This window comes from Ailuropoda melanoleuca, chromosome 5 (assembly GCF_002007445.2).
Source record: "Ailuropoda melanoleuca isolate Jingjing chromosome 5, ASM200744v2, whole genome shotgun sequence".
Taxonomy (NCBI): domain Eukaryota; kingdom Metazoa; phylum Chordata; class Mammalia; order Carnivora; family Ursidae; genus Ailuropoda; species Ailuropoda melanoleuca.
The window spans coordinates 130,342,988-130,370,868 of NC_048222.1; the positions used below are offsets into that span (position 1 = coordinate 130,342,988).

The 27,881-nt window shown below is 37.8% G+C and overlaps 1 protein-coding gene across 1 annotated transcript in view; it reads left to right on the forward strand.

Annotated features, from left to right (window-relative positions):
* The window catches only part of PRDM5 (PR/SET domain 5), a 189,800-nt gene that overhangs the window by 75,909 nt on the left and 86,010 nt on the right, over positions 1 to 27,881 (forward strand). The window contains exons 4-7 of the mRNA XM_034661743.1: positions 19,071 to 19,245; positions 21,506 to 21,680; positions 23,503 to 23,624; positions 27,270 to 27,349. Coding sequence (XP_034517634.1) covers positions 19,071 to 19,245; positions 21,506 to 21,680; positions 23,503 to 23,624; positions 27,270 to 27,349 — 552 coding nt within the window. The remainder of the gene's footprint in view (positions 1 to 19,070; positions 19,246 to 21,505; positions 21,681 to 23,502; positions 23,625 to 27,269; positions 27,350 to 27,881) is intronic.

Genomic DNA, 27,881 nt, shown 5'->3' on the forward strand with positions numbered 1-27,881 from the left:
TGTTACCTTGGAATTAACTTAACCAGAGACGTAAAGGACCTATATCCTAGAAACTATAGATCACTTTTGAAAGATATTGAGGAAGACATAAAAAGATGGAAAAATATTCCATGCTCATGGATTGGAAGAATTAACATAGTTAAAATGTCCATACTACCCAGAGCAATCTACACTTTCAATGCTATCCCGATCAAAATACCGAGGACATTTTTCAAAGAACTGGAACAAATAGTCCTTAAATTTGTATGGAACCAGAAAAGGCCCCGAATTGCCAAGGAACTGTTGAAAAGGAAAAACAAAGCTGGTTGCATCACGATGCTGGATTTCGAGCTGTACTACAAAGCTGTGATCACAGAGACAACATGGTACTGGCACAAAAACAGACACATAGACCAATGGAACAGAATAGAGAACCCAGAAATGGACCCTCGGCTCTTTGGGCAACTAATCTTTGATAAAGCAGGAAAAAACATCCGGTGGAAAAAAGACAGTCTCTTCAATAAATGGTGCTGGGAAAATTGGACAGCTACATGCAAAAGAATGAAACTTGACCACTCTCTCACACCATACACAAAAATAAACTCCAAATGGATGAAAGACCTCAATGTGAGACAGGAATCCATCAAAATTCTAGAGGAGAACATAGGCAACAACTTCTATGACATCGGCCAGAGCAACCTTTTTCACGACACATCGCCAAAGGCAAGAGAAATAAAAGATAAAATGAACTTATGGGACTTTATCAGGATAAAGAGCTTCTGCACAGCCAAGGAAACAGTCAAAAAAACTAAGAGACAGCCCACGGAATGGGAGAATACATTTGCAAATGATGCTACAGATAAAAGACTGGTATCCAAGATCTACAAAGAACTTCTCATACTCAATACGTGAGAAAGAAATAAACAAATCATAAAATGGGCAGAAGATATGAACAGACACTTTTCCAATGAAGACATACAAATGGCTAACAGACACATGAAAAAATGTTCAAAATCATTAGCCATCAGGGAAATTCAAATCAAAACCACACTGAGATACCACCTTACGCCAGTTAGAATGGCAAAGATAGACAAGGCAAGAAACAACAATTGTTGGAGAGGATGTGGAGAAAGGGGATCCCTCCTACATTGTTGGTGGGAATGCAAGTTGGTACAGCCACTCTGGAAAACAGTGTGGAGGTCCCTTAAAAAGTTAAAAATTGAACTACCCTATGACCCAGCCATTGCACTACTGGGTGTTTACCCCAAAGATACAGACGTAGTGAAGAGAAGGGCCATATGCACCCCAATGTTCATAGCAGCATTGTCCACAATAGCTAAATCATGGAAGGAACCGAGATGCCCTTCAGCAGATGACTGGATTAAGAAGTTGTGGTCCATAGATACTATGGAATATTACTCGGCTATCAGAAAGAACGAGTTCTCAACATTTGCTGCAACATGGACGCCACTGGAGGAGATAATGCTACNAATGCTAAGTGAAATAAGTCAAGCAGAGAAAGACAATTATCATATGATTTCTCTCATCTATGGAACATAAGAACTAGGAAGATCGGTAGGGGAAGAAAGGGATAAAGAAAGGGGGGTAATCAGAAGGGGGAATGAAGCATGAGAGACTATGGACTATGAGAAACAAACTGAGGACTTCAGAGGGGAGGGGGGTGGGGAAAGGGATAGGCTGGTGATGGGTAGTAAGGAGGGCACATATTGCATGGTGCACTGGGTGTTATACGCAACTAATGAATCATCGAACTTTACATCAGAAACCAGGGATGTACTGTATGGTGACTAACATAATATAATAAAAAAAATTAAAAAAAAAGAAGAGATACAGTAAAAAGTAAGAAGAAAGTTTAAAACCTTTAGTTGCTAAAAAATATAATGAAAAGAAGGGGCATTTCTGTTAGATTCAGTAAAGCAAATAATATGAATACCCTATTTATCAGAGGAAGAAAGTAAAATAATATACATACATTTATATGTTAAATCTAAAATCTAGACAACTAAAATTAAGCATACATTCCACTCGTTTCCAGGCAAGAATTTTTTTTTGGTGTTTGAACGTAAAGAAGAAAATGGCTTTGTTTTTGTTTTTTAAAATTGGAGATACATTTTACGATGAGTTTTACATTATTTTTAAATGATTTGTATTAAAATAGTCAATAAACAAACTGCAAAGTGAAGTCAATTTAATGCATATAACATAAAACACTTGAACTAGCTACATTTAGTTCTTTATGAAGGGAAATTGCGTTTTCTAGGGAAATTTTTATTCTGAGAAAAATGTACTCCATCCAGTACATGAGTAGATTCTCATAAAAGGTTCCACCAGTACTTAGCAATACAAAAATAAAATGTGAAGTTCTATATTCCATCACTGAATAATAAAATATTCGAAAGGTGTAAAATTTGTCTTATAATTTATATATATTTCAATAAAGATTGCAGTAAACAAATTATACTGTATTCAGCTATGTATATTAAATTCTGAGAATTTGAGAAAGTGGCTCACAGAACCTTAGGAAAAATGTTTCTTAGAACCTAATCTAGTCATCCTTAATTGTGTCTTAGTCCTTTTTGCAAATCTCACATGATTCAAAAAAGACTGCTTGGGGAAAGGAAATAAGGAAGATTAGTTACTGAGCTGTAGGCCCTGTTTGTGGTGCTTTATTGCATCAAGAAGGTACAGGGTTGAATGAAAGAGGAGCTCTAAGATTTGAGTTGTGGCCTTCCCTTTATTGGAGTTTAACAAGAGTCTAGAAAGTAATTAAATGTATCATCATCATGGCTGACTATGTCAAAACTATACAAACTTTTTATTATATTTAATTAAATGCATAATCAATTGACTTATGTGTCTATTATTTCTTAAATTGGTATTTAATGAACATTTTATTTAATTCTTCTCAGTGGACAGAGATTAAAGCACCATTTCGTGGTTTCTTTTCCTGTGGTTAACTAAGTCCTTTGACATATGGCTATGCACAGTTAATGGTGGTTTACATATCCTTCTGTTCTATTAGTTTGTTTTTTTTCCTTCTTTTTTTCTTCCTTCCTTCCTCCCTCCCTTCCTCCCTCCATTTTTCTTTCTTTCTTTCTTTCTTTCTTTCTTTCTTTCTTTCTTTCTTTCTTTCTTTCTTTCTTTTTCTTTCTTTCTTTCTTTCTTTCTTTCTTTCTTTCTTTCTTTCTCCTTCCCTTCCCTTCCCTCCCTNTTTTTTTTCCCTTCCCTTCCCTTCCCTTCCCTTCCCTTCCCTTCCCTTCCCTTCCCTTCCCTTCCCTTCCCTTCCCTTCCCCTTCCCTTCCCTTCCCTTTCTTCCTTCTTGCTTGCTTTTTCCCATTCTATTAATTTTTCAGAAAGGAAAAAGGAAGAAAAAGGAGCATGGTCATTCTTGCTGAGAGTTAACCTGATTCTTCTAGCAATAGCATGTAAACCAACTATGCTTTTGAAAACTTTCCCTATGTGACTTAATTCTACGTGCCCATTTCTAGACTTTGGAACGTAGTGTGCTTATGAGTAGCCTTTCTTCTCTTTCCTCATTTTTTTCTTTATCAGATTTAAAATGCATATTATTGGGCATTTATATGGTTGTATTAAACTTCCGTAAATATATTTTGCTTTGTTTCAATTCATGATAGGACCAATGCCATATTGTTTACAAAAGTGATACACAATGATCCCTTAAAATACTTCACATCTTGCCATTCAATAACACATGTGATTTTTAACTAGAAAGTCAATCAGTAACTAAAAACAAAACAAAATAAATAAAAACTGCTTATCTGTACATATGAAATGAGATTTCAGATTGCTACTTTGGCCCATTATAAAAATTTGTCACATTTTTGCATCAGCATTATCCCACTTAATTTCAACAGCCTCTCTCCCCCCAAAGAAGAAGTATTATTCCCATTTTGCAGGTGAAAAAGCTGAGTTCTTTTCATCCCAGTCTGACATGCAGTTTTGGGATACATATTCTCCCAGAGACACAGGGATGATGAGCACAATAGTCAAATTTTATCTAGAAGACTGGGGGGACTACATAGACATTTTAGAGCAATTTTGAATATATGCTTCAAATACATTGTTTTTAGTCACTGTGCTGTACATTATATCCCCAGGACTTACTTATTTTTATAACTGGAAGTTGGTACCTTTTGACCAACTTCACCCATTTTATCATTAAATGCATTTTTAATAAATGAATTGGGGTGATATTTACAACCGACCTGTTGCCAAACCAGTGAAATATGTAACTGTGAGACTTAGAGGAGAAATCACAGAAGTCATTGGGGGTTGAGGACACTCTATTTGGGGGTTCATTAGCTAAGAGTATTTTTTTAAGAGTGTGCTTCTATAAAAGAATATAGGTAGCCTGTTTCAATGTTTGGAAATACATGAAAATTAAAAGATATTCTAAGAAGGGGCGCCTGGGTGGCACAGCGGTTAAGCGTCTGCCTTCGGCTCAGGGCATGATCCCGGCGTTATGGGATCAAGCCCCACATCAGGCTCCTCCGCTATGAGCCTGCTTCTTCCTCTCTCACTTCCCCTGCTTGTGTTCCCTCTCTTGCTGGCTGTCTCTATCTCTGTCGAATAAATAAATAAAATCTTTAAAAAAAAAAGATATTCTAAGAAGATGCATTTACCACTTATTTTGGTGAATGTTAACAAAGGTGATATAAATAACACCGAAACACTGATCAGCTTCTGACAGCACGCACGCACACCTCCTTACAACTGCGCTCGCTCTCTTTCCTTTCGCCAAGAATAGAGAAGGGTCCCCTCCTCTTTCTTAAGAACAAGCCCGTGTACCTCCTTCTAATGGACACTTAGGATGTGGAGTAACCCCTCTCTTCACCTGATATCCACCCTCTCACAGTGATTGTCACTGTCATTGGGATTTTAAACAGACTTCTCCTGTTCAAAATCGTTCCTCTTGATTCTACATCCCCTTTCAGCAGGGATCCCCTCTCTTTCCTTGAATTGTCTACATGCCGGGTCTCCAGTTTTCTTACCTCCAGCATACTCCCCAGCCCACACTGACCTGGCCTCTGCACTCAGCCTTCTAGTGGCTCTCTCTTAGGCCCCCGTGCTCTCTGTGTCACTACAGCATGCCAGGCTTTTCAGACCTCCTTCTGCTGGATCGGCTCAGCACGTGAGGTGCTGTTGACAAGTAGCTTCATCGTGGAACACTGCCTGCCTTTGGCTTCCCTGAAACCATCTCCTAGCCACTCGTTTTCATTCCATTTTTGCAGCCTATATGCTTTTTTACCCAGCTATTAAATGTCCCAGTTCTTTCCCCTTGCTCCACACATGCATTTTCCTTTTTCCCTTTGCTACATTCCTCTGTTTGTGTCCTTCAAATCTGAGCGAAGTCATCACATTGCCAGGAAACCATCCTTGAACTCCAGATGAGATCAGCTCTGTCCATTATGTACTCTAGTAGCACCGTGTTCCTCGCTGTCCTTGCCTTCATCAGCATATTTTCCATTTCTTTGGTGATGATTAATGGCTCACACTTAGTCTATAAGCTCTTTGAGGCTGGGCGCTGTGTCTGCTTTACTTGACTGTGGTATACTTAGTCCTGGCATAGCTCTTGGCACATACAGACTCAACTTTTTTTTCTCAAATGAATTACTTATCTCTGTCGGAAGTGTTTCCATCATCATTAAAATGAAAATAAGTAGAATTAAAAACTATTGATATTGAAAGATTATTGCCCTGAAATTATCTGTAGTTTATTTAATGTTACATTTTTGTCTAGGTTAATATGTTTTCTTTGATTAGAAGTTATATCAAATGTACTTTAGTTTTTTATCAGATAGATTCTATTGTAGCAATATAACAAACATCTTAAATTTCAAGTTTGATTGTATTAGTCAGGATTCTCCAGAAAAATAGAATAGATAGGACGTGTGTGTGTGTGTGTGTGTGTATTTGTGTCTGTATGTGTGTGTAAAGAGACTTATTGTAAGAATTGGCTCACATGACTGTGGAGGCTGACAAGTCCCAATATCTGCAGGGTGAGCCAGCCAGCTGGAGACGAAGGGGAGCTGATGTTGTTATAGTTTGAGTCTGAAGGCCTAAGAACCATGAGAACTGAGGGTGAGTTTAAGTCTGAAGACCCTCAGACTTGAGACACAACCAGTATTTCAGCTCAGGTCCAAAGGCAGGAGAAAGCTAATGCCCCAGTTTGGAGGCAGTCAGGCAGGGGGAATTCTCTTTTACTCAAGGAAGGGTTATTCTTTTTCCCCTTTAGGCCTTCAACTGATTGGACGAGGCCCACCCATGTTGTGGAGGGCAAGCTCCTATACTCAGTCTGTGAATTCACATGTTAATCTCATTTGAAAATACTTTCCCAGATACACCCAGAATAATGTTTGACCAAATATCTGGACACCCTGTGGTCCAGTCAAGTTGATATATAAAATATACCATCATATTGATCAAATGAACAAAATTCCTTACAGGCTTCTGTTTTTCGGTCTTTTTTTTTTTTTTTTTTCTGTCTCATTAGTGTGAGGTGATTGCCTTACAGTTTTCTTCAAATGCTGCAATTAACAGAGCACATTTTATCTGTGCCTGACTTCTTAGTCACTCCACACATCAAAGCTGCTTTTTTAGTCGACTTCTCTACAATGTTTCTGCAATACCCAGTGTTATAGCTACGTTTGTTGCTTGCAATAACCTAAGCTACCCTTTGCAGTGCTGTGACTTTGCCAGCATTGTTTTCCCTATTCTAATAGACCCAATTCTTCTGGATCTTTTCTTGTCCAAAATTTATCCAGCTTACAAGGTTCAGAGTGAACTTCAAATGCTGTTGTGGAACTGTCTCAAAAAATTCCAGAGCTGCTGTTCTCTGTACGACTGTCTTGGCCCTTTTTGCTCTTTTTGGTAATTTAACCAGTTTCTATTCTATTTCCACCAAGAGCATGTAAAGTCCTGCAGAGCAGGAACTAGCGTGGGCATTCTTGTGAGTGTGGGTATTCTGCGGTACCATGTGCATTAGTGCAGCAATAAATGCGTTGAAAGAACTTTCAGTTTCTCTCTTAGGTTTTTGAATTGATATTTGGTATTTTGAGTGGGGTGTGCTTGGCCTGATTCTGGTTCTCTTTCCAGGAAGCACATCTGCTTGTCTAATCTGTTCTCTTACTTCCAGTTGGTTAAAACACTCCCAGTTTTTGGCTTTTTTTTTTTTTTAAGGTTTTATTTATTTATTTGACAGAAAGAGAGGCAGCGAAAGAGGGAACACAAGCAGGGGGAGTGGGAGAGGGAGAAGCAGGCTTTCCGCTGAGCAGGGAGCCCGATGCAGGGCTTGATCCCAGAACGCCGGGATCATGACCTGAGCTGAAGGCAGACGCTTAACGACTGAGCCACCCAGGCGCCCCTAACTTTTGATTTCTTAAGAATTTGTTACAAATGGGAAGTTGACTCTTCAACCCTTTTTGTAGCAAGTTCCACTTTCCTAATTGACACTCTTGCCTTTCTGGTCTTATTAATTCAAAAGGAAATGACAATTATTTTTCTCGTACTTAGTTGAGTTCAGTAGATCCTTTGTGGATAGCCTTCAGTGAGCAAGGTGTTGAGTCAGACACTGAGATTTCTACACAGATGAATCTGATATAGGGCCTGACCTTGGGGAGCAAGCAATCTTTGGGGAAGGGAGGAGGCAGGAGGAGAAGAGGCCTGTGTTTAGCTAATTCTCTTGCCATTTAGAAAAATAAATATTTTGGGAATGATAATTTATATATAATAATCAAATTTAGGTTTAAAACCCCCCCCCCCCCCCCCCGGAGTTTATAGCCAAGTTGGGGGATGCAGCTAACTAAATACAGAACAGGATGGTAAGTACTTTGATAGGGACAACATGGAGGGTTAGGGAGGCTTGTGTGGGAAACCTATTGCTCAGACTTGGTTATATGATAATTTGGTTGAAATTCTCTTTTCTGATATGATATGGACCAATACTTGGTCAGGTAATAGAAAAAGTTTGTGCTAGTAGGAATCGTAGAATTGATAATTGAACCATCTTATTTTAACTTAAGTTTTATAAGTATACATTGATTCTTTAATTTTTTTGATTTATCGCCAAAGCCTTCTTGATTCTGAGTATAGGTTTTCTCACTAGAGTTTGCTACCATATTTTTTCATAAACACTCCTGGTATTCAGTTTTGCTGTTTTTAAAGTCATATGAGTAAAGCCTCTTTCTTTAAGGCAACCTGAGTGCAGAATCCTTCCAGATTTATGATTTTCCCCCATCTTTTATAATTGCTTTGCCCTCTGTATCTTGACAATTTTTTTTTTCACAGACTTACCTTTGAGTCTTTTCAAAACATTCAACTGATTTTCTTAGAAGCAATTGCATTTTTTTCTTACTCATATCTTTGGTTTATGTAACATTTAATTAAGTTACTAATTAATATAACTTGTACAAGTGACATAAACATGTGTGGGAACAAACACAGTGCACTCTTGGGACGCAAGCATGTAAGTCAAGTGGCCAGGACAGAGGTGTGCAGGCAAAGCAGAGAGAAGGCTGCTCACTGAGAAGACTTTGCTTTGGGCACCACTTGGCAGATTCAATGCAGTGTCAGGTAAATCTGGGAATGAGTTAAGTGGAGGTCAGTTAAGAACTTCTGACGTAAAATAGAGCAAATATGCTGTGGGGACACAGTATGCCCTCTAACTGCTTATATATAAAATAGCCACTCGGTTCCCTGTAGCATGATCTTATTTTAAAGTGTCTTGGTCTGTCAATATTGCTAACTTATGTCGAAGTAAAATAGCCGAGGTATAGTTTTTGTTTTGTTTTGTTTTGTTTTGTTTTTTCTGTGAAGAGCCTCTGATTCCCAGGAGCACATCACGTGTTTTCTATGTAGCAAAATTTTCTTTTTCATTCTTCTGGTCTTTTCTGTTGACCTTTTTCTCCATGATGTCAGATTTGTTTGTAAGGTGCTTCAAAGATTACTATCTTTGCTTGAGCCCCTCAGAGAAAGATAGCATATATCTCAGTGATTTGTGATTGTTGTTTTTTATTTATGGGCTTGGTGTTTTGTCTAATATAGTATCTGATTCCTGGGAATCATATTAAACTGTTTCTTTGCTTTGTGGCTGATTATGAGCTGTGATTAGAAAAGAGACCATTTTAGGGGTGGCTAGGTGGTTCAGTTGGTTAAGCATCAGACACCTGATTTCAGCTCTGGTCATGAACTCATGGGTCATGGGATCGAGCCCTGTGTAGGGCTCTGCACTCAGCGGGAGTCTGCTTCTCTCCTTCTCCCTCTCCTTCTCCCTCTGCCCCTCCATATGCTTGCACTCTCTCTCTCTCTCAAATAATAAATCTTAGGGGCGCCTGGGTGGCGCAGTCGTTAAGCGTCTGCCTTCAGCTCAGGGCGTGATCCCGGCGTTCTGGGATCGAGCCCCACATCAGGCTCCTCCGCTGGAGCCTGCTTCTCCCTCTCCCACTCCCCCTGCTTGTGTTCCCTCTCCCTCTGGCTGTCTCTCTGTGTCAAATAAATAAATAAAATCTTAAAAAAAAAAGAAAAGACAATAATAAATATTAAAAAAAGAAAAGAAAAACCATTTTATTTACATTTGTTTGAAACTTCATTTTTCTTATAGGACCTGATTAATGCACCATAAACATGAAATTAAATTACTTCACACAGTTCACTTTTTAAAATACACCTGTCATTTTCTTGCTTCACATGATTTTCCTTGGTTTCAAGATGTTTTCTTCTTATTCACCAAGAAAATAATTCAAAAAATATTGTTTTGCATAAGTCATTGTATCAATCAACTTTTGCCACGAAGACTGCTCTAACAAACAACCTTGAAGTCTTAGTGGTTTGTAGCACCAAAGATTTAGTTCTTGTCCACACAAGTATAGGCTACTGGAGGCTGTGACTCTTTCCAGTATTTGGTTCCTCTTGATGTCTAGAGGAACAACCCTTACCAGAGACGTGTTTTTCTGGCAGAAGGGAAAGAGCAGTCACCCAAACGTGATGACTCTTAAAGCTCTCTCTTGCTTCCAGTCACATTTCATGGGTCGATACAAGTCACCTGCTCAAGCTGGATCCAGTACACATCTCCCACAGATGCCACTCTGAGACTCAGCTACCTCGCGACCTGGTACAGTCCTCCTCCTGGGATGGGAGTGAATGAATAGGCATGTGATGTTCTGGGGCGCCTGGGTGGCACAGCGGTTAAGCGTCTGCCTTCGGCTCAGTGCATGATCCCGGCGTTATGGGATCGAGCCCCACATCAGGCTCCTCTGCTATGAGCCTGCTTCTTCCTCTCCCACTCCCCCTGCTTGTGTTCCCTCTCTCGCTGGCTGTCTCTATCTGTGTCATATAAGTAAGTAAAATCTTTAAAAAAAAAAAAAAAGGAATGTGATGTTCTATTACAGTTAGGTCTTATTTTAAAGATTTTTGGTTTCATTGTTAGGTGAGTCTTAATAGATATATTTTGTGAATTTTACTGTGGAAGTGATTTTTTCCTGGTATTTTTCATCTTTGTATATTGAGCTTTGCAGAAGTGATGTAGATATACAGGTTGAGACTGAATTAGGGTTTTTGTAAAGAAGAATTATATGAGAGGATATTAAATATGGAATTCTTCCTATTTCATTTCATTTTCTTTTTTCCACCTTTGTCACTTGTCTCCTACTTCTATTGATAATTGAGTAGGAGTCCAAACTTTTTTTTCATCCATGCTGGTAGAGTTTCAATTTGTAACCTCAGGAATTTTGAAGATGATTTCCTATTGCTTTGATTAGTCATTAGTCATTTTGGCTGGAGATGTAGATTCTCACTACTTACTACCTTTTCAATACAATGAATTGTGTCTTTACCAATTTCACAATCATGTTTTTTTCTTATATCATCCACATGTGGACAACAGTCTGCCAACAAGTAAACAGAAACCAAGTTAAGTCACAGACAGGCGCAGCTGAAACACCAAATCACCCATGGCCTCTCCTAGAGTTATATTTATTTGCACACAGTGGGGATTATATTTCCTTGCAAAACAAGAGACAGTTAGTTACTTTTGCCATTTTGAAATAGCAGAACTGAACCTCAAATGTATGGATTAATGAAATCTATCCTAGTGGGGCATGGGACTTGAGAAGGGACAGTGGGCAAATTGTCAGAGAAAGTTGAGGTCTGTGAGTGATGCTGGATGTTGGAAGGAGATAGGGAATTTGAAAAGTATACACATCTAGAACACCAGGAGTAAATGTTTTGTGATAGTGATAGAATCGGAAAGAATTAGACTGGAAGGCGTTGTGAGTTTATCTGGTCCTAGCTATTGCCACAATACAGAAACAATCACATTGATAAAATCTTATCACAGGTGGCTTACATTATTCTGTGTAATTTCAGAGAAGCCCCCTCCCCCCATCTTATAATGTTGTGTACCCAGCTTTTCATTGACATCCTACTTAAGTGTTTCTCTTCCTAGGGTGAAGTCTGAGAGGGGCAGCAGTGATCACAGCATCCTGTATGCATGCTTTTCTCTTTAGCGTCGTTGCTAGTCCTTTGGAAAGATGTCATTTCACTTGTGATTTAGTCTAGCTCTGGAAGGGATGAGATGATAAAGCCTACCTGCGTCATTTTACAGATGAAGCAGTAGAGTTCCAAAGGTGATCAGAGGATCGCCCAAGGCGAGAGCGCCCGAACGGGAAAGCCAAAGCCGGAAGAAAAATCTCGACTTCTAATTCAGTGTTCTTACTTTGTATATGACATTTAAGTGGCTATTTTAAGAGTATATTCATATCAGATCTGCATAACAGAATATAAGTTTTTACTGTGCATGAGATTTAGGCAACGTAGTTAAAAATAGGTGTAAGACCAAAGAAAGGAAACTATTTTGTGAGTCATTAAAAAGTAAGCAGAAAAAATAAAAAATTATTTTATGAGAACAAATTCCCTTTAGCCCTTAAATGCACTGGGTTATTTTAGGCTCCTTTAGGAAGTATTTTATCCAGTAAAATTGAAATAGTAGCTGTCACAATTAACTAATTCTACTTCACTCCTGACCTTGTCATGCCAGTTCTTCTCACGGTTCTAGTTCTAGACTGGCTCTAGGATTTACTAAGTGTGAGCTTTATAATTTATCATCTCTGAACCTCAACTTTCCCATTTGTAAAATGTGCACTGGTTGGAGCAGTTCTTCTGGGAGATGCTAACCATCTCTTAAGTGCCGACTGTCTACCAGGCATACTTTATATATTCCTTATTTTTTAATTCAAAGCAACTCCTTCAGGTAGGTACTATTGATCCCGTTTTGTAGATAAGGTAATTAAATGAAGTTAAGATAACTTTCCTAAGGATACATTGCTAATAAGTTGTGTACTAGAATCCCAGGTCCTGAGTTTATCTGATTACAAAATAGAGTCTTTCTGTCCAATGTACTTGGAAATGCACCTGACATTTGCATCTGTATCTCACCAGGTTACTATGAAAATCTGATGAAATAAGGTACGTGAAATCTTTAGAAAACTGCAAAGTGCTATATTGATGTGAGGTATAGTTATTTCTTTTATGGGTTCTTAACCACTTATCAGAAATTAGCAGTAAGATCCAAGGCATAAATAAGTTGTATTTTTTCTGCTTTATGGATAAGGAAATCGACGCACACAGGGATGAGGAAGGACACCTACGTAAGCAGAAAGGGGCAGAGTAGTGTCGGTTCCTAGTCTGGTTCTAAAGCCCGAAAGTCTAAAGGCTGCCTCCTTGTGTTCCTCTGTGGATCTGAGTTTTTACTCTGGCTAGGGGCTGATTCCATCACCCCCCGACTCTTTCCTGTGATGGAACTTCCCCACCAGTGTGCTAAGACAGTCTAGTGAGCTAAGAGTAGGTTACTAGTATGAAAAGAGATAATGACATTGATGATAGGATTTGTTTTTAAGACCATATACATACAGTTAATCATTCAGACTTCATGACAGTTGACTGTAACGGTATTTATGAATTCAGAGACGGTAGCATTAGGTTTTCGTGGAGCACCTGCGTCAGAATGGTCTGTAGCAGGTCTGTCTGTCCCATGGCACTATCTCCAGCTTTCCTGTTGAATCAGCCCAGCCAGGTCACTACTTTTTTTTCTGGATTTGCTTATTTTCATTACCTAAGTTTGTTTCAAAAACCCTGACGGTTAAGATATTCAGAGAAGCTCTTGTGTGTGTAAATTTGCCTCTTAATCTGAATTCCATATGTGATCTTACCAAAATGATGAATCTAATAAAATCTAAGCCACCATTATTTTTTTCACTGTCATTCAGAGAAACAGATCAGCATTCCCCTGTACTTTACTTAACTGAATCTATTGTCTGTCCAAAGAAAGAGCTTTGCAAGTAGTTTATGACCTAAAATAACTTTTTTTTCGATTGGGGATTATGAATGACTCTTACTTTGCAGATTTGTTGAACAATAGTAATTAACTTTAAAAGTGGCTGCATTCGGGGTGCCTGGGTGGCTCAGTTGGTTAAGCATCTGCCTTCCACTCAGGTCATGATTCTAGGGATCGAGCCCCACATCCAACTCTCTGCTCAGTGGGGAGCCTGCTTCTCCCTCTCCCTCTGCCCCCCCCCAGCTTGTGCTCGCTCTCTCTCGCTCTTTCTATCTCAAATAAATAAGTAAAATCTTTTAAAAAATGGCTAAATTGGGTAATATCTTGGGCACCTGAGTAAAGGACCACATGAAAATATATTTACATATACAGAGAAGATACAGATTCAAAACAAAAATCTGAAGTTGGTGTTTTATTTTGAACCTTAAGAAGAATTGTTATTTAACAGAGTAACATCTGTGAATGCTTGAGGGAAAACTGTAACCTCCCCAGACTCATCCTCGACCCTTCTGCTCTCACACTGCATGTACATTCTGTCAGGAAGTAGCATCTGCTTTCTCTTCAGATCATACTTAATACTTCTCACCAGCTCCATTATTTCCCCGCCATAATCCTCCCAAGTCACCAGTATCTGCGACCTGGTTTATTGTAATAGCCTGCCACTAAAGGAAATAAAGGAAAGTATCTGTAGACTTTTTTTACTAATAAGTGCTTTTCTTCTATAGACACAAGCATTTTAGTATTCTTTTTTACTATTCATTATTTGTAAAATGTTGAGCAACTGTTATGAGTACAACTTATGCTGTGGGCGACACATGGCAATTCTTGTTTCCTGCCTTGAGGAAGTTATCTTTGGGAAGACAAGATCAACACATATTAGAATTTGACTGATCGTATGAATTAAACGACAAAAACCACAGAAATAAATTATAAGTGCCCAATAAAGTTAAGGCGTTTTATATAGAGAAAACGCCTGGAGCCTACGTGCATTTAGTAGATTAGAGGTTTCATGGAGAAGGATGAAAATGACCTGTGCCTCAGATGATGCTGAGGAGTTGAAACAGGGAGGCCAGGTGGCGTCTTTGCAATTGTACTAAGGCAGGAACGAGGCCAGTGTTTCCTGAGAGGAAGTATGGCAGTTGGACAGAAGGATAAGAAGTAGGTTCGTTTGAAGGGTAGTTAAAGATGAGAGGACAAAGTGGGCTCAGATTATACGAGTTTATTTGATAAGCCTTTGGAGCCGTATTTGGGGATATGACTGGTTCTATATGTTGAAAACCCTGATTGGGGGATGGACCCAGCCAACATTATTGGTAAGAACTCTTAAGTAGAGTTTAGGATGTGGTTTTGGAGAACATGATCGGTGCAGTTAGGGTGACCAACTGTCCTGGTTTGCTCAGGACTCTCAGTTTTGGCTGTGAAATCCCCATGTCCTGGGAAACTCCTCAGTTGCAGGCAAAGCAGATGGCTGGTCACGTTAGGTATAGTTCAGACCAGTGACTGGGATCGGACGGCCAAACCGGAGTGACGCATAAGCATATTAACAAGAGAACAGAGCGTGACAACCAGAAATCCAAAGCAATTCGGAGAGAGCTCTGGTAGGCAGTCAGTGGAACTGAATTATATTTTGGCTGAGAGCAATTTAGCCAAATGAGATTTAGTCAAAGGCAGCATTGTCATAGCAAATTTATGTGGCAGTTGGGTTGAAATAAATTTTGAGAAAAAGGAATATTTTAACCACTGGCTTTCAAGTTTTATATCATGAAAATAGTAATAGTAATCATAATCATCATCATCATAGCAGCTGCCATTCATGAATGCTTGCTTACCATATGCCAGGCACCTTACCAGATTTTACAAATATTCTCAATCCTTACAACCGGCCTATGAGATAAGCACTGTTATTTTCTTCATCTTGCAAATGAAGAAACTGGTGGTTTGAGAGATTAAGCTGTTTGCACAGTTACACAGCCAATTAACTGCAGAAAGACTTTGAACAGCCCAAAGCCCGCGCTGTTTTGTCACTATGCGGTACCACTTCCGGGTGTCAAAGAACCAGGTCTGTTTATATTATTTCTTGTTTTCTTTTACTACAAAAGTAACACCTGTTAATTCTAGAAAAATTGTAACGTATGGACTAACAGAAGAAGACTCTGCAAAATACTTAACAATTACCTCTACTTAGAAATAAGCTCTGTTAACATGTTTGTTGATATCTTTTTCTTTGTGGGGCACATTGGTGCCATATATATTTTTGCCTATAAAGATTACATTTGGTAAATTTTAAAACCAGTTGCTAGGCACTTAATTTATTCCATCTTCTATTGTTGGACATTTAGACTACTGTAGCTTTTTGATGCTATAAACAGCTTGCAGTAGAAATAGGTGAATACAATATACAAATAAAGCAAAATGAAACAAGACTAAGAAACAACAAATTCAGAATGATGGACAGTAATGCAAGAGATGGATAACAATTGTAAAACCACTCACTCTATGTTGTATCCCGATTGCCAACACAATGAAAACCACTGGCTGAGGACTATTTGCTTTTGGAGCACCTGGGTAGCTCAGTTTTGTAAAGCGTGGGACTCTTGGTTTTGGCTCAGGTCATGATATCGGGTTGTGAGATCATCGCCCCCTCTTGTGGGGCTGTGAGCTCAGAGTGGAGTCTGCTTGAAGATTCTCTCTCCCTCTGCCCTCTGCTCCTCCCCCTGCTGGCATGCGCATGTGCTCTCTCTCTCTCTCTGTCCCTCTAAAATAAATAAATAAATCTTTTATTTGAGAGCAAGAACATGAGCAGGGGGAGGAACAGAGAAGGAGGGAGAGGGACAAGCAGACTCTATGCTGAGTAAAAAGTCCAATGTGGGGCCTCAATCCCAGACCCCCAGATTGTGACATGAGTGGAAACCAAGAGTCTGACACTCAACTGACTGAGAGACCCAGGTGTTCCCAGCTCAAGCATTTTCCAGCAAAATCACCAGGAGCCCATAACAGGAACCATAAGCAGGACCCTAGACCCCAGGCAGAGTCCAGGAAGGTGCTAAACCCTAACATGTAAATGTAAGGAGTGATTCTCTTATGGAGGGAACGTTGTTCGGGGGAACAAGCCACAAACCTGATGACCGGAAATGATGGCTATAATAAGTAAATTTGAGGATCAAAATATTAGAACAGTCATCAAAGCTGGAACACAAGGTCAGAGCCAGGTGAACGACAACACGGAGTTGATGCTGAGTCTCAGGACTTTGGGTCAACACCCTTTAAATCCTTCTTGCCAAAGGGCATGAAATTGGGCCTGGGGGTGCACCTACAGGTGAGGAATGTTGCCTGAAGAGCTCAAGAGAGTTCCAGAGATTAGGAATCTGGCAGGTTCTAGCAATGGGAGGTTTTGAAGAAGGAGAACAATATAATGAAGGGTTGTTATATGATTAAATTAGTGAATTGTAGGGAAGGAAGCAATTTAAGAGGATACTTCTTAAAACTATTGTGGTAGCAAATGAAAGGGAAGAGACTCTTGGTCTGGGTAAGGGTAGGAGTTATATGTAGAAAGGTATCTGTATATTTCTATTAAATAAATAGATGGGAGTAATACCTGTAATGGCATTCCTCTTCTTCCCATATCTTGGCATACAGACAAAACATGTAGTTGGTTCCTTGGTGGCTATAATGCTATTACTTTTATTAAATTGAGGTTTTAACTGGGCATATTAATTTTTTTTTTCTTATGGAGTCCCTAAATAGGCATGCTGTATCTTATGATTGCATTTTAAGTTAATGTTATCATGTTTTAAATTAAAAATTATTATCTTTTCTTGGTGCTATGAAGGTCATCACAAAATTAATGATTAATATTCTGGAAAGACATTTCAATTAAATTTCTTGGATATTGATCAGATAAGCACTAAGATTTATGATTATATTCTGAAATCTTCATTAGATGAGTCCTTTGTTGCTTTGGGCAACTCTTGGCAAGTGGTTTCCAAACCTTGGAAATTACTACTTCTGAATTAATTTAAAAAGAGACCTCTCTTTTGCTGAGCATCCACATTGTTTTTTGTTTATTTTTGTTGCATAAAGAGTAACAATTATATAGAAGTTAATTGTGTTCTTAATTAGAAATAACTTTTTATAGTTTCTGGAGGTTTGAAATTCAAAAAACTTCCAAGGATGCTCTAAATATTATAGAAACATCCTTTAATTAACTGTAGCTGATGGTTAGATTTGCTTCAATGCTTTGAACGTTTGCATCATGCCTTTCTTGCCCAGAAATGATGAATATGATCATTATTGTCTCTTTCATGGAATTTTCTAATATGTATTGTTTTAAAAATTACAAATATTCTGTTCATTGTAAAAACAAAAACAAAAAAAACCTAAAACAGTATTGAATATAGACTACTTTTTCTCCCAGCCTCCAAAAGATAACTGTATAACAGTTTGATGCATATTTTTCCAACTTTTCACAAGAGTTCTGCTTGTGTATACATACATAAACGGACACATACACGCGTTACACGTTCCTCTTCCTCCCCTCCCCCTTCTCCCACTCACCTTACCTCTTCCCCCTCCTCCTTTGTCTCCTTCTCCTTAACAAGAGTGTGGTGATAATGCCAAGGGAGAGAAGGCTTTGTTCTGTGTTCTCTCCCCTATTGAATTTCACTCCTTGGTGGAGCTTATTGTCCTTGTCCTTCCCTCCCCTTGCCTACCACCAAGGTTCAATAAATTCAGACTATGCTTTGCTTCTCTTTATCCTTAGCAGCCAAACTAGGAGCCCTCCCAGAACAAATCCTCATCTATGTAAAAGACAGCAATTCTGGGTGTTTCTCCTGGGGACAGCGAGCTAAGCAGCCCCAGTTCTGGCCTCCCTGGTGATTGGCCGAAGGCCCAGAGGGGCTTTTTGTACCAGTTCATTCCAAGTGTGAAGTTTCTGTGGGGTTTCCTTGGGAAATAGGTTCTTCTTTGTAACATTTTTCTTGTGTCTGTTATGGGTTGAAATTTCTTCTGCAATAGCTATCCATCATTTCAACCTTGATTTCTAACCTTCTAGAATTTTCTAAAAAAATTTTGGTGTGTTGATAGTGGAACTTCCTTTCTTTTCAGCTCTCCTGTCATTTTAGTGAAATTTAGGTACACATGATGATTCAGTCAATTCTTTGAACCTCTCAGGTGCCTGGTCTTTTTTCTACTCTGGTCCAGTTTTTGGAAATTTACTTTTAGGGTTCGTTTGCTGTTCCTCTGGCTTATGTTATAACTTGAAAGTTTTTTTTTCTTCCAGTTTTGGATTTAAAATTAATCATAATTAGGTCATTGATACCATATTGTTCTATGGGTGCGGAAATGACACCATTACTTAAGAAATTTCTTTTTACTGCATTTACGGACCTCCACAAGGTGTTACTGCATTAGGCAAATTAACAATGTGACATTCACTTTTAGAAATCTAAATAATTAGCCTTTCATTTGTTATATATAAATGTGACTATCTGTAATATATATTCGTATTTTATTTGCTAGGTGACTGAATATTGTCAGTTTCCTTTTTCAGTATCCAGATCCGTTGGAGTTATAAAAAAATGAATAGTAACTTTTAATGGGCACATGGTACTCAATGTATCTTAAAATGATTTCTTAATTACTATTAGAAACAAATGGTTCAACATTTTTAAAATTATCAAGATATATTTGTCATACAACAGCATATTTTTTAATTTTGTCTCAGGAAGGAGAAAACATTTTCTATTTGGCAATTGAAGATATAGAAACAGATACAGAGCTTCTGATTGGCTACCTGGACAGTGACATGGAGGCCGATGAGGAAGAACAGCAAATTATGACAATGATCAAAGAAGGGGAAGTTAAAAATTCTAAAGGACAATCAACAGCTGGCAGAAAAGGTATTGCCTCCAACTGGTGATCTGAGAGAACAGAAGTTGTAGGAGAAATACAGTTTGAACTGCGGTGGAATTATATTCGCATTATAATAGGGTGTTGTCAAAATGGTTATTTTGTCAAAACAACTCTCAGAGGATATCCGGCCGTAAGCCCGCATCTGTCTTCCAGCAGGAGGAGAACGCTGGGCGTGGGTGGTAGATGTACCCTGTGCGACTGCTAAGGTCAGCGCCAGCTCCTGGCTCCTGCTGCTCTCCCTGGTATGGTGGAGTGGCAAGTAATGAGGAATTCTGTACTTCAGCCCTGAATCTGCCATTAGTCAGTCTTGTAACGGAGCAAGTCACTAACTCTTTGAGACTCTACCTTCTCATCTGCACCTGGGGAAGGACAAGCGCAGAGGGGTACAGAGGACGCTGCTGGATGGACCCGATGGGATTATTCCTGGGCCTCCCTCTTGTTAGAGATCCTTGGAGAATCTGGAGCTTCTGGAAATCGCTTTCTGTTCTGATTGTAGAGGGCTGCAGGACTGTTAGGTTGTTTCAGTTGGGTAACCAAAAACAGTGTGTTGACTGTGGGTCTGACCTGCTTAGAGACGTCCTACAATCCAGAGATGTCGCTTGTTTGCCATCTGCTGGGGAATAATCAATTATTATTGGGACTTGTTTCTGTTATGTTGTCTTTTACTCCTCATGGGGTTTGAAAGAAATATGAACGATATGATAGGTAGTCACATTTTGTAACAGGCTGAAATTTACCATAGGGTATTTTTTCATTTTTTTAGCAAAGCCATTTCAGAAGTGACACTAGTTTCTTTAGTCACCGCGGTAGTGATATCTTTCATAAGAATTTCCCATTGTAACTGTATGTTACCAGCTGAGGAAGTATAAGCATTCCCAGCATTGCCAGCTTATGCTTCTGTTTCTTTATTTTAGTTGGATTATTTAAGCAGAAGATGAGGACAGGCTTTCTGTTCTATCTTTAAAATATGCATTTTGCTGTCTTGAATTTCAGACTTTGGGTGATGGGGATTATTTCTGTAGTATTCTGTGTTTACTTTTCCAGGAGTATTTATTTATTTATGTGAATTACAATGTTACTGGCTACATTCCCTATGACTTTTTTAACGCCCCCCCGGCCATGTTATTTTTTGTGTCCACTATTTTAGCTTAAAAATGGTGTCTCTGCTTATCTCTTATCACTCTGATTTTCTTTATTATTGATATTAACAAATATCAAATTCCATTACTTTTGTAAAAATAATCAACAGAAACTTAAATAGATTTTTAAAACATATGAGTCAGGTACTTATATTATTGACATTATTGCTATTTTTATTTTAGAAATCATTTTTTATTTAATAAAGGAACCCCCCCAATAAAACACAAAACAACAAACCCACAACACAAAAGAAACAGAAAATCCACTCAAATGTCAAGCAATGGAGAGTTTAGTTAAATAAATATGGTAACTTGTATTTTTTTTTAATTGAGAAAATGTTAAATGAAAAAACAAGAGCAAAAGGTGAAACTGCATAAAAAGTATGATCATAAATGTAGTTATTCTTAGACTGTGCCTAAAATGTGAATAGACAAAAGACAAATCAGACTTGAGACTATATTAAGTGGTTGTCTCTTCCTTATGGGATTATTGATCATTTTCATTTTCTTCATATTTTCTGAATTTTCTAAGTCTTATTTAATAATCAGAAAAAAAAATGTCACGTAAATAGCACACTTTGAGAAGTTTGGGTGGAGCTGTGGCAGTCCGTAGGGACGGACAAGCCAGAGACGCTGTAGAGCCTTACTACACCTGCTGTAACGAGTGCTGTTTTTATGACCTTGGTCTTTTTCACATATACGTGAGATTCCCCTTGGTGATTCCACATTGTTTGCCTTGGTTGGATTTTTTTCTCTTTGTGCACTCAGTGAACTCAAGATGACCTGTTTCAGGGAAAACTTGCTTTCTCGTTCAACATTTGTAATAACTCTTTGATGTGAAAAGTGAACATTATAGGGTAAATTAAAAATTGATTTTGATTTTATAGTTTGCTGAAACCAGAGAAATGAATTAAAAGATCATGTATTTCTCTCTAGTAACACTTCTTATTATTTTTCATGAACAACATTATTAATACTCATAGAGATAATAAGCATTTACTATCCTGATACTATTAAACAATTAATTTTGATTTTAAAAATAAGGATAAAACTGAGTTCTTGGCCCTTAATTTTTGTCTTATAAATCTGTTTCCTTGTAAATGTGCAGATCGCCTTGGCTGTAAAGAGGACTATGCTTGTCCCCAGTGTGACTCGAGTTTTACCAGTGAGGAAATTCTTGCTGAGCATCTTCAGACCTTGCACCAGAAACCTACCGAGGAGAAAGAATTTCAGTGCAAGAGCTGTGGGAAGAAATTCCCAGTTAAGCAGGCTTTGCAAAGACAGTGCGTACAGCAAAGAATAACTAAAATTATGAGCTAACACTTTTTTAACTATTCCATTTGATTTGTTTTATAGTTTCTAACCTGTGCATGTGTGTGTACGTGTGCACGCGGGCATGTGTGCGTGCGTGTGTGTATGTGTGTGTTTGTGTGAGAGAGAGAGGGAGACGGAGTTGGGGAAGAAAGTAAACATTCTATGTTGTCATTGTCATTAACTTATCTTTTTTTAGTATAGTGTGTTGATTTTTGAAACATTCTTATGAATGTTTCATATGAATTCTTATGAACTTCAACAAGTGAGCATTGTTTATGCTAATAAGTCTTTGTTCACTTAATTGCTTGCCTTTAAATATCAAGCTCATTGATTTACTAAGCTGAAATTCAGTTAAGCAAAATTTAGTGCTTTGAGGTCACAGATCAAGTATCAGTTGTCTACCTTTGAAATTGCCTCTGAAATCAGTAAAAGAAAAGTTTAAGAAATGGAAAGTTCAGAGTATAAAGAAAACAGGGACATTTTAAAAAAGAAGCACTGTTTATTTCATAACAACTTAGGAAGAACAATTTAACGATGAATAGATATGGTATATGACATTAAGGTGGATTAAATGATCCTACCTCTTGGCTCTGTACCCTTTTATTATTTTGACTTCATATTAGCAGCATTTGAAGTTATCTTTTTACTTAAATATTTTACAGTCTCATGAGTTATTAAAAGTGAGAAGGTAGATACATGTATTTTTATTTTAAAAATGCCACTTTGGGGCGCCTGGGTAGCACAGTCGTTAAGCGTCTGCCTTCGGCTCAGGGCGTGATCCCGGTGTTCCGGGATCAAGTCCCACATCGGGCTCCGGCTGGGAGCCTGCTTCTTCCTCTCCCACTCTCCCTGCTTGTGTTCCCTCTCTCTCTGGCTGTCTCTATCTCTGTCAAATAAATAAATAAATAAAATCTTTAAAAAAAAATAAAAATAAATAAAAATGCCACTTTGTATATGAGCAAGAAATCTTTAATACAGACTTAATATTTCATTTTTTATTAATTAAAGTAAAATTCTGCAACATGCTATATTTTATATTAAGACAATTTTCATATATTACATGCATCCACTTTGCTTATGAAATTTGAAATGAAAAATTTCTGCTCAAAACTTACACTTAAAACTTTTATAATAGCAAGAGATTAAACATTTGGAAATTCTGTTATAGGTTCTTGAAAAAAAAGCAAGGGCTGTTTCCATTTTAGTGAATAGACTTGAAAACTGTAGTCTAGTCAGCTTTTATTGAATCCACACCAAAGATACTTTTTGCTGAGCTGGGTCTTACAGTTAAATTAGGTACTACTGAAAGTTTTAAAGGGCAAAAGACAGAATGAAAACAGAGATCACAAACATGATTTTATTGAAATTGGAGAGATTTTCATAAGTTTTTGTCTCACACTTCCAGTCTTTATTCCTTTTTGTTTCTTTTTTTCCTGTTTCCCCTCAGTGTTCTTCAGTGCCCGGCGAAAAGCAGTCTGAAGGATTCTTCACGGAGTTTTCAGTGCTCTTCCTTCAGTTCAGCATCGAGGTTTTGTGTCTGAGTTCTCAGATGGCTGTTTTCTGATTGCGGGTCATTTTTAGCATGCGTGCTTTCCACGCTCCGTAGTGATTTAGTATCACAGGGCTGCCGTGGGAATTTAAGTGCTTTCCTTTTTACCTGCCCAGGTAATGCATGAAACGACCCAGAAACTCTGCTAGAGAGCATGCATTGCAAAAGCCTGCCATGATGGAAGAATTAGGTATGGCTTTACCATCTCTTCTCCCTTTTCCCCTTGCCTGGCTGTCTTGCAGTTTTGAGCAGCACCAGGAGACCTGCCGGGGAGATGCCAGGTTTGTGTGCAAGGCTGACAGCTGTGGGAAGAGGCTGAAGAGCAGGGATGCCCTCAGAAGGCACCAGGAAAACGTCCATGCTGGTGAGAATTTCCTACAGGGTCGTTTTTAAAGGGGCCTCCTCTCCCCAGGCTGCAGTGATCTGTTTTTAATTCTTGCTCTCAAGGAGAGAGCTTGCTTTTCCATCGGACTCGCACAGATGTGGAGCTCTGGCAGTGGACTTTTTTCTTTCACTGAACATTATTTCTTTTTCAAGTTGATTTCAGCAGTATTGGTCATTTTTCTTATGTCTTAAGTAATCATAGCTGGAAACCTAAGCTAGAACCTACTGGAGCTTGGTAGGCAGGTATATTAAGAATTAATAATTTTAAATAACAATTTAAAGGTGAAATACGAAGTTTCTCTTTAAGGAGATATATTTTAAAACTCTTAAATGATGCTCTTGTGCCTTAATGTTTTTACAGTAAAATTCCATTTTTTTAAATTTATATTTCTCCTATATTGGAGAAAATTACTTACTGCATTTTGACATGGGAATTGAATGTATTTGGATTAAGAAAGCAGATACTATTTGAATTCTTTCTAATGGCCAGCTAAACAATAAAACAAATACAACATTTGACTGTCGCTTAGATTGTATCTGTTTAGCACATGGTAAATGTATTTAGGTTTAGGGATCGAATCTATTGCACGGAGTCGAACAGATGGCTGTATCGTCAGAGTTAACTTTTCACTTCCTCAGTGTCTTTTCCTTAAAGGAGGCCGACGTTCGTTGAACTCCTCATATCCGCCTGTACCTTCTCTTTTCTCATGTATTTACATTTGCCCTTGGCTTCTGGGAAATGTGTGGAACGTTGTCTTTCTGGATATGGGGAAAGTGGATTTCTCTTCTCCTGTCTCGTTTAGTCTCACATTCACGAGAACAGGATAACCAGTACTCAGCTTCCGTATCCTCTGTTCATTGTCCAAAAAGTATTACCTTTAATGTTAAAGTTATGTAGAAGTTAGTAGGAGTGTGACTACTGGCTCCCACTTTGCATCCCTGTTTGGGCCTCATATTAAGTCTGAGCTGTATATGAAAGCTCTAAGTGGTAGGAAGTATGGCCTTGCAAAATACAGCTTCAGGATGGTATCAGTAGGACTTTACAGTGTTCTGACTTCTTTTTTTCCTTTTGAAGAATATATGGCTGATTAGGGAAGGTGGCATTTTTCTGAATTCATTACACTTGGGCCTTCCCTATGTTTACAAAAGGCAAGCGTAATTTTTTGATAGACCTGTCTTCGTAGTTTTTTTTTTTAATTGTTATGTTTAAAATGCTGTTCTTAATTTTCTCCATCTTTGTCTGCAATGTATTATAACAAATCTTTCATGTCATTTTTAAAGTTAACTTTGCTGAACTAAGTAAAAAACCAGATGCATACTGAAGCTCTGGAAACTTGCATTCTTGTTATTGGGCATGTGGGCTTCAGGCTGTGCTATAAGCATAATTTCTTTGAGGCTTCTTGTAATTGGCCTTGGATATTATAATATTACTGATTCTGGAAACTCATGCTGACTTTGTAGGAAATAATTTATAAAAGGAATTTTTTTTATATTTCTATGTTGTGGAAACATACAAAATATGGAACGTACTATATTAGTCAGAGGTTACTCTAGGTACCTTTTGCTGGGATCAGTACACAATCGGTCTCTCATTCATAGCGCCTCTTTTGTTTCTCCTCTTTCTTCTGTGAGATACACAGACATTTGGGGAAAGAATATTCCACATTCAGAATAGCAAGCAAAGCAGTGTCCACACATGATTGTAGAATGCCTGGAAGCATACTTAACCCATATTATACTGAAACTCACAGTACTTAAGTGACTATGTATTTAGTACAGTTGTATGAATTTCTCATATATCTTTTACCATCATAAATAATGTGTTCCCTAATGTTTTTGAAAGTTGAATCTGAACGTCAAAAATCAGACTTAGCTGAATATAGCAGAACTAAAATAGTATAAAGTCTAGTATGGCTTTGTAGATGCTGTTGTCCTTCAACCTAGGGAAGCTGGTAGCGTGGTGAGGACCTTCACAGTTACTCAGGAGGAAACAGAGAAAGTGAAGGGGCTGACTTCCTTAACCTACATCCATTTTTTTTTCTTTTGTTTAGATTCTGTGGATGCTAAAACCAAAAAATTTTGTATTTATGGGAGATAACATTTGTTTGCACTCTCAGGCAAATTATCACAAGCTTTTAAAATATTTTTTTTTTCTTAGAAGAGCTAGGATTTCAGTTCTAGGATGAAGAATAGAAGACATGAGGAGGAGAGGGAAGGTTGAAGAGTAAGGGTGGGGTGTGGTGTACTGCTTATGATTCCAGCTGGGGGGACAGTGGCAGGAAGATGAAGCTAAAGTAAGAGGTGTGGTTGGGAATGTCTCACTTCTTTCTCTCCTCTCTCCCTCAGGCTCTGACCTACCTCTTCGGGAAGGATAGGGTCTAGTCTCAAGGAGCAGCTGGGATGAGGGATGAGATAGAGCAATAAAAGATTATGGATTGGAGGAAGGAAATGCCAGCTAGTGAGAGCTGGAAAAGAAGGAATATTCTTTCTCATTGGCCCCTCACATATTCAGTCTATATGTACAGAGATACTCATTTTGTTGGGAAAATTTTCTCCTTTAGTAGCCAAATTACTTGTCAATCACTAAGAAAAATTTTCTTGGCTATAATACTCAGCATGCTAAAAATAGTGCCTTATATGAAATAAGTAACTTGAAGGATAAGACAAAAATTCGTATTTTTCTTTTTCTAAAAGTGTTTTTCTTTCATAAACACAGTCCTATGATAAAATAAAATCATTTTGTAAAACTTTTTTTAACTCGTTTTGGATTGTTTTCAAAATAAAAGATAAATAAGGGACGAGATGGGGTTGAGTTTGGGGCAGGAATAGCCATGGATTTGTCATTGTTGGGGCAGGTGATGCATACATGGTCGTTCCTCATATTATTTGTTTACTTTTGTATATTTGAAATTAATTAATTAAAAATTGAAAAAGCACTCCAATTATTTATGGTAGTGCAGATGGTGCTATTATTACATCATATTTGAAAAAATTTTTATTGAGTCTTCATCTCTATAACCACTGTGAAATTTGAAATATGAAATGAGCTACTATAATCACTATGTAGGAAGACAAAATCGGGCTTGTTTTGATTTATATATTAATATGAATGCCAATATTATGTTTTATGGTACTTGATTTTATTTTATTCTGTTTTTTATCATTATGAGAAAGTATATGTTCCTAGATTTTGCAAGAATCTAGTGCTGGAAAGAATAATCTATAAATTCCATCTTAAAAGCACAGATGATTAAATGAAATATTCTGTTAAAATTTAAAGCAAGTAGCAAAATCAACTTATGAGTTAATAAATCTAATTTTTTTAATAAACACGTTTGATTAGTTTCAAGTAAAATTTTTCATGGAAGTGTGCTTTTTAAAATTTTATGTTAGTTCATGGACAGGTGAAAGACCTATTTTATTTATGAGGAAAGTGGTTTATCATGCTGAATATTTTTCAAAGTGAGAAAGAAAGGCTTTAAGATGCAGTTTAATGGATATAACTATAACACTGGAAGTTTTGGAATATTAAGTGGAAATATCTGTTTCCAGAAATTATATATCACCTAGAAACATTGTGTCTGATGCTCATTTAAATCATGTTGGCATTTTATTTTAATTTTAGGAGATCCTAAGAAAAAGCTCATATGTTCAGTGTGCAATAAAAAGTGTTCTTCAGCACCAAGCCTACAGGAACATAGAAAGGTCAGTAAGATAAAGATTAATGCTCATCACGGTATAAGATCTTTTAGTCATTTACAGTGTGTGCCATGAAAAATTTTAGTTGCTTTTTATATTTATAAATACAGAGCTTTGTCATTAATTTATATACGAACATATTCTATTTGCAAGACTGATGTGCAGAAAAGTAAGCTCTTGCAAAGATGTATTTTGAGTTGTTTATCGCTGAGAATTAGTAGAAATATTCTCCAGTGCAAAGTGTTGCGTCTAGCTGAACCTTTCACTACAATACCTCACCCTGGTTTCAAGCTTTGTCAGTTGCTGTTGGCTCAGGAAATACCATATATTTGATGAAAACATACAGTTTTGTGTATTTATAATGTGCTCCGCTGTGGCACTTAGCTATTAAAATGGATGCATATTATGGTTAAGTCTGGCAGAACAAAGACAAGAGCTCTATTATTATTTTTTTAAACTTTTTTTTTTTTAAAGATTTTATTTATTTATTTATTTATTTGACAGAGATAGAGACAGCCAGCGAGAGAGGGAACACAAG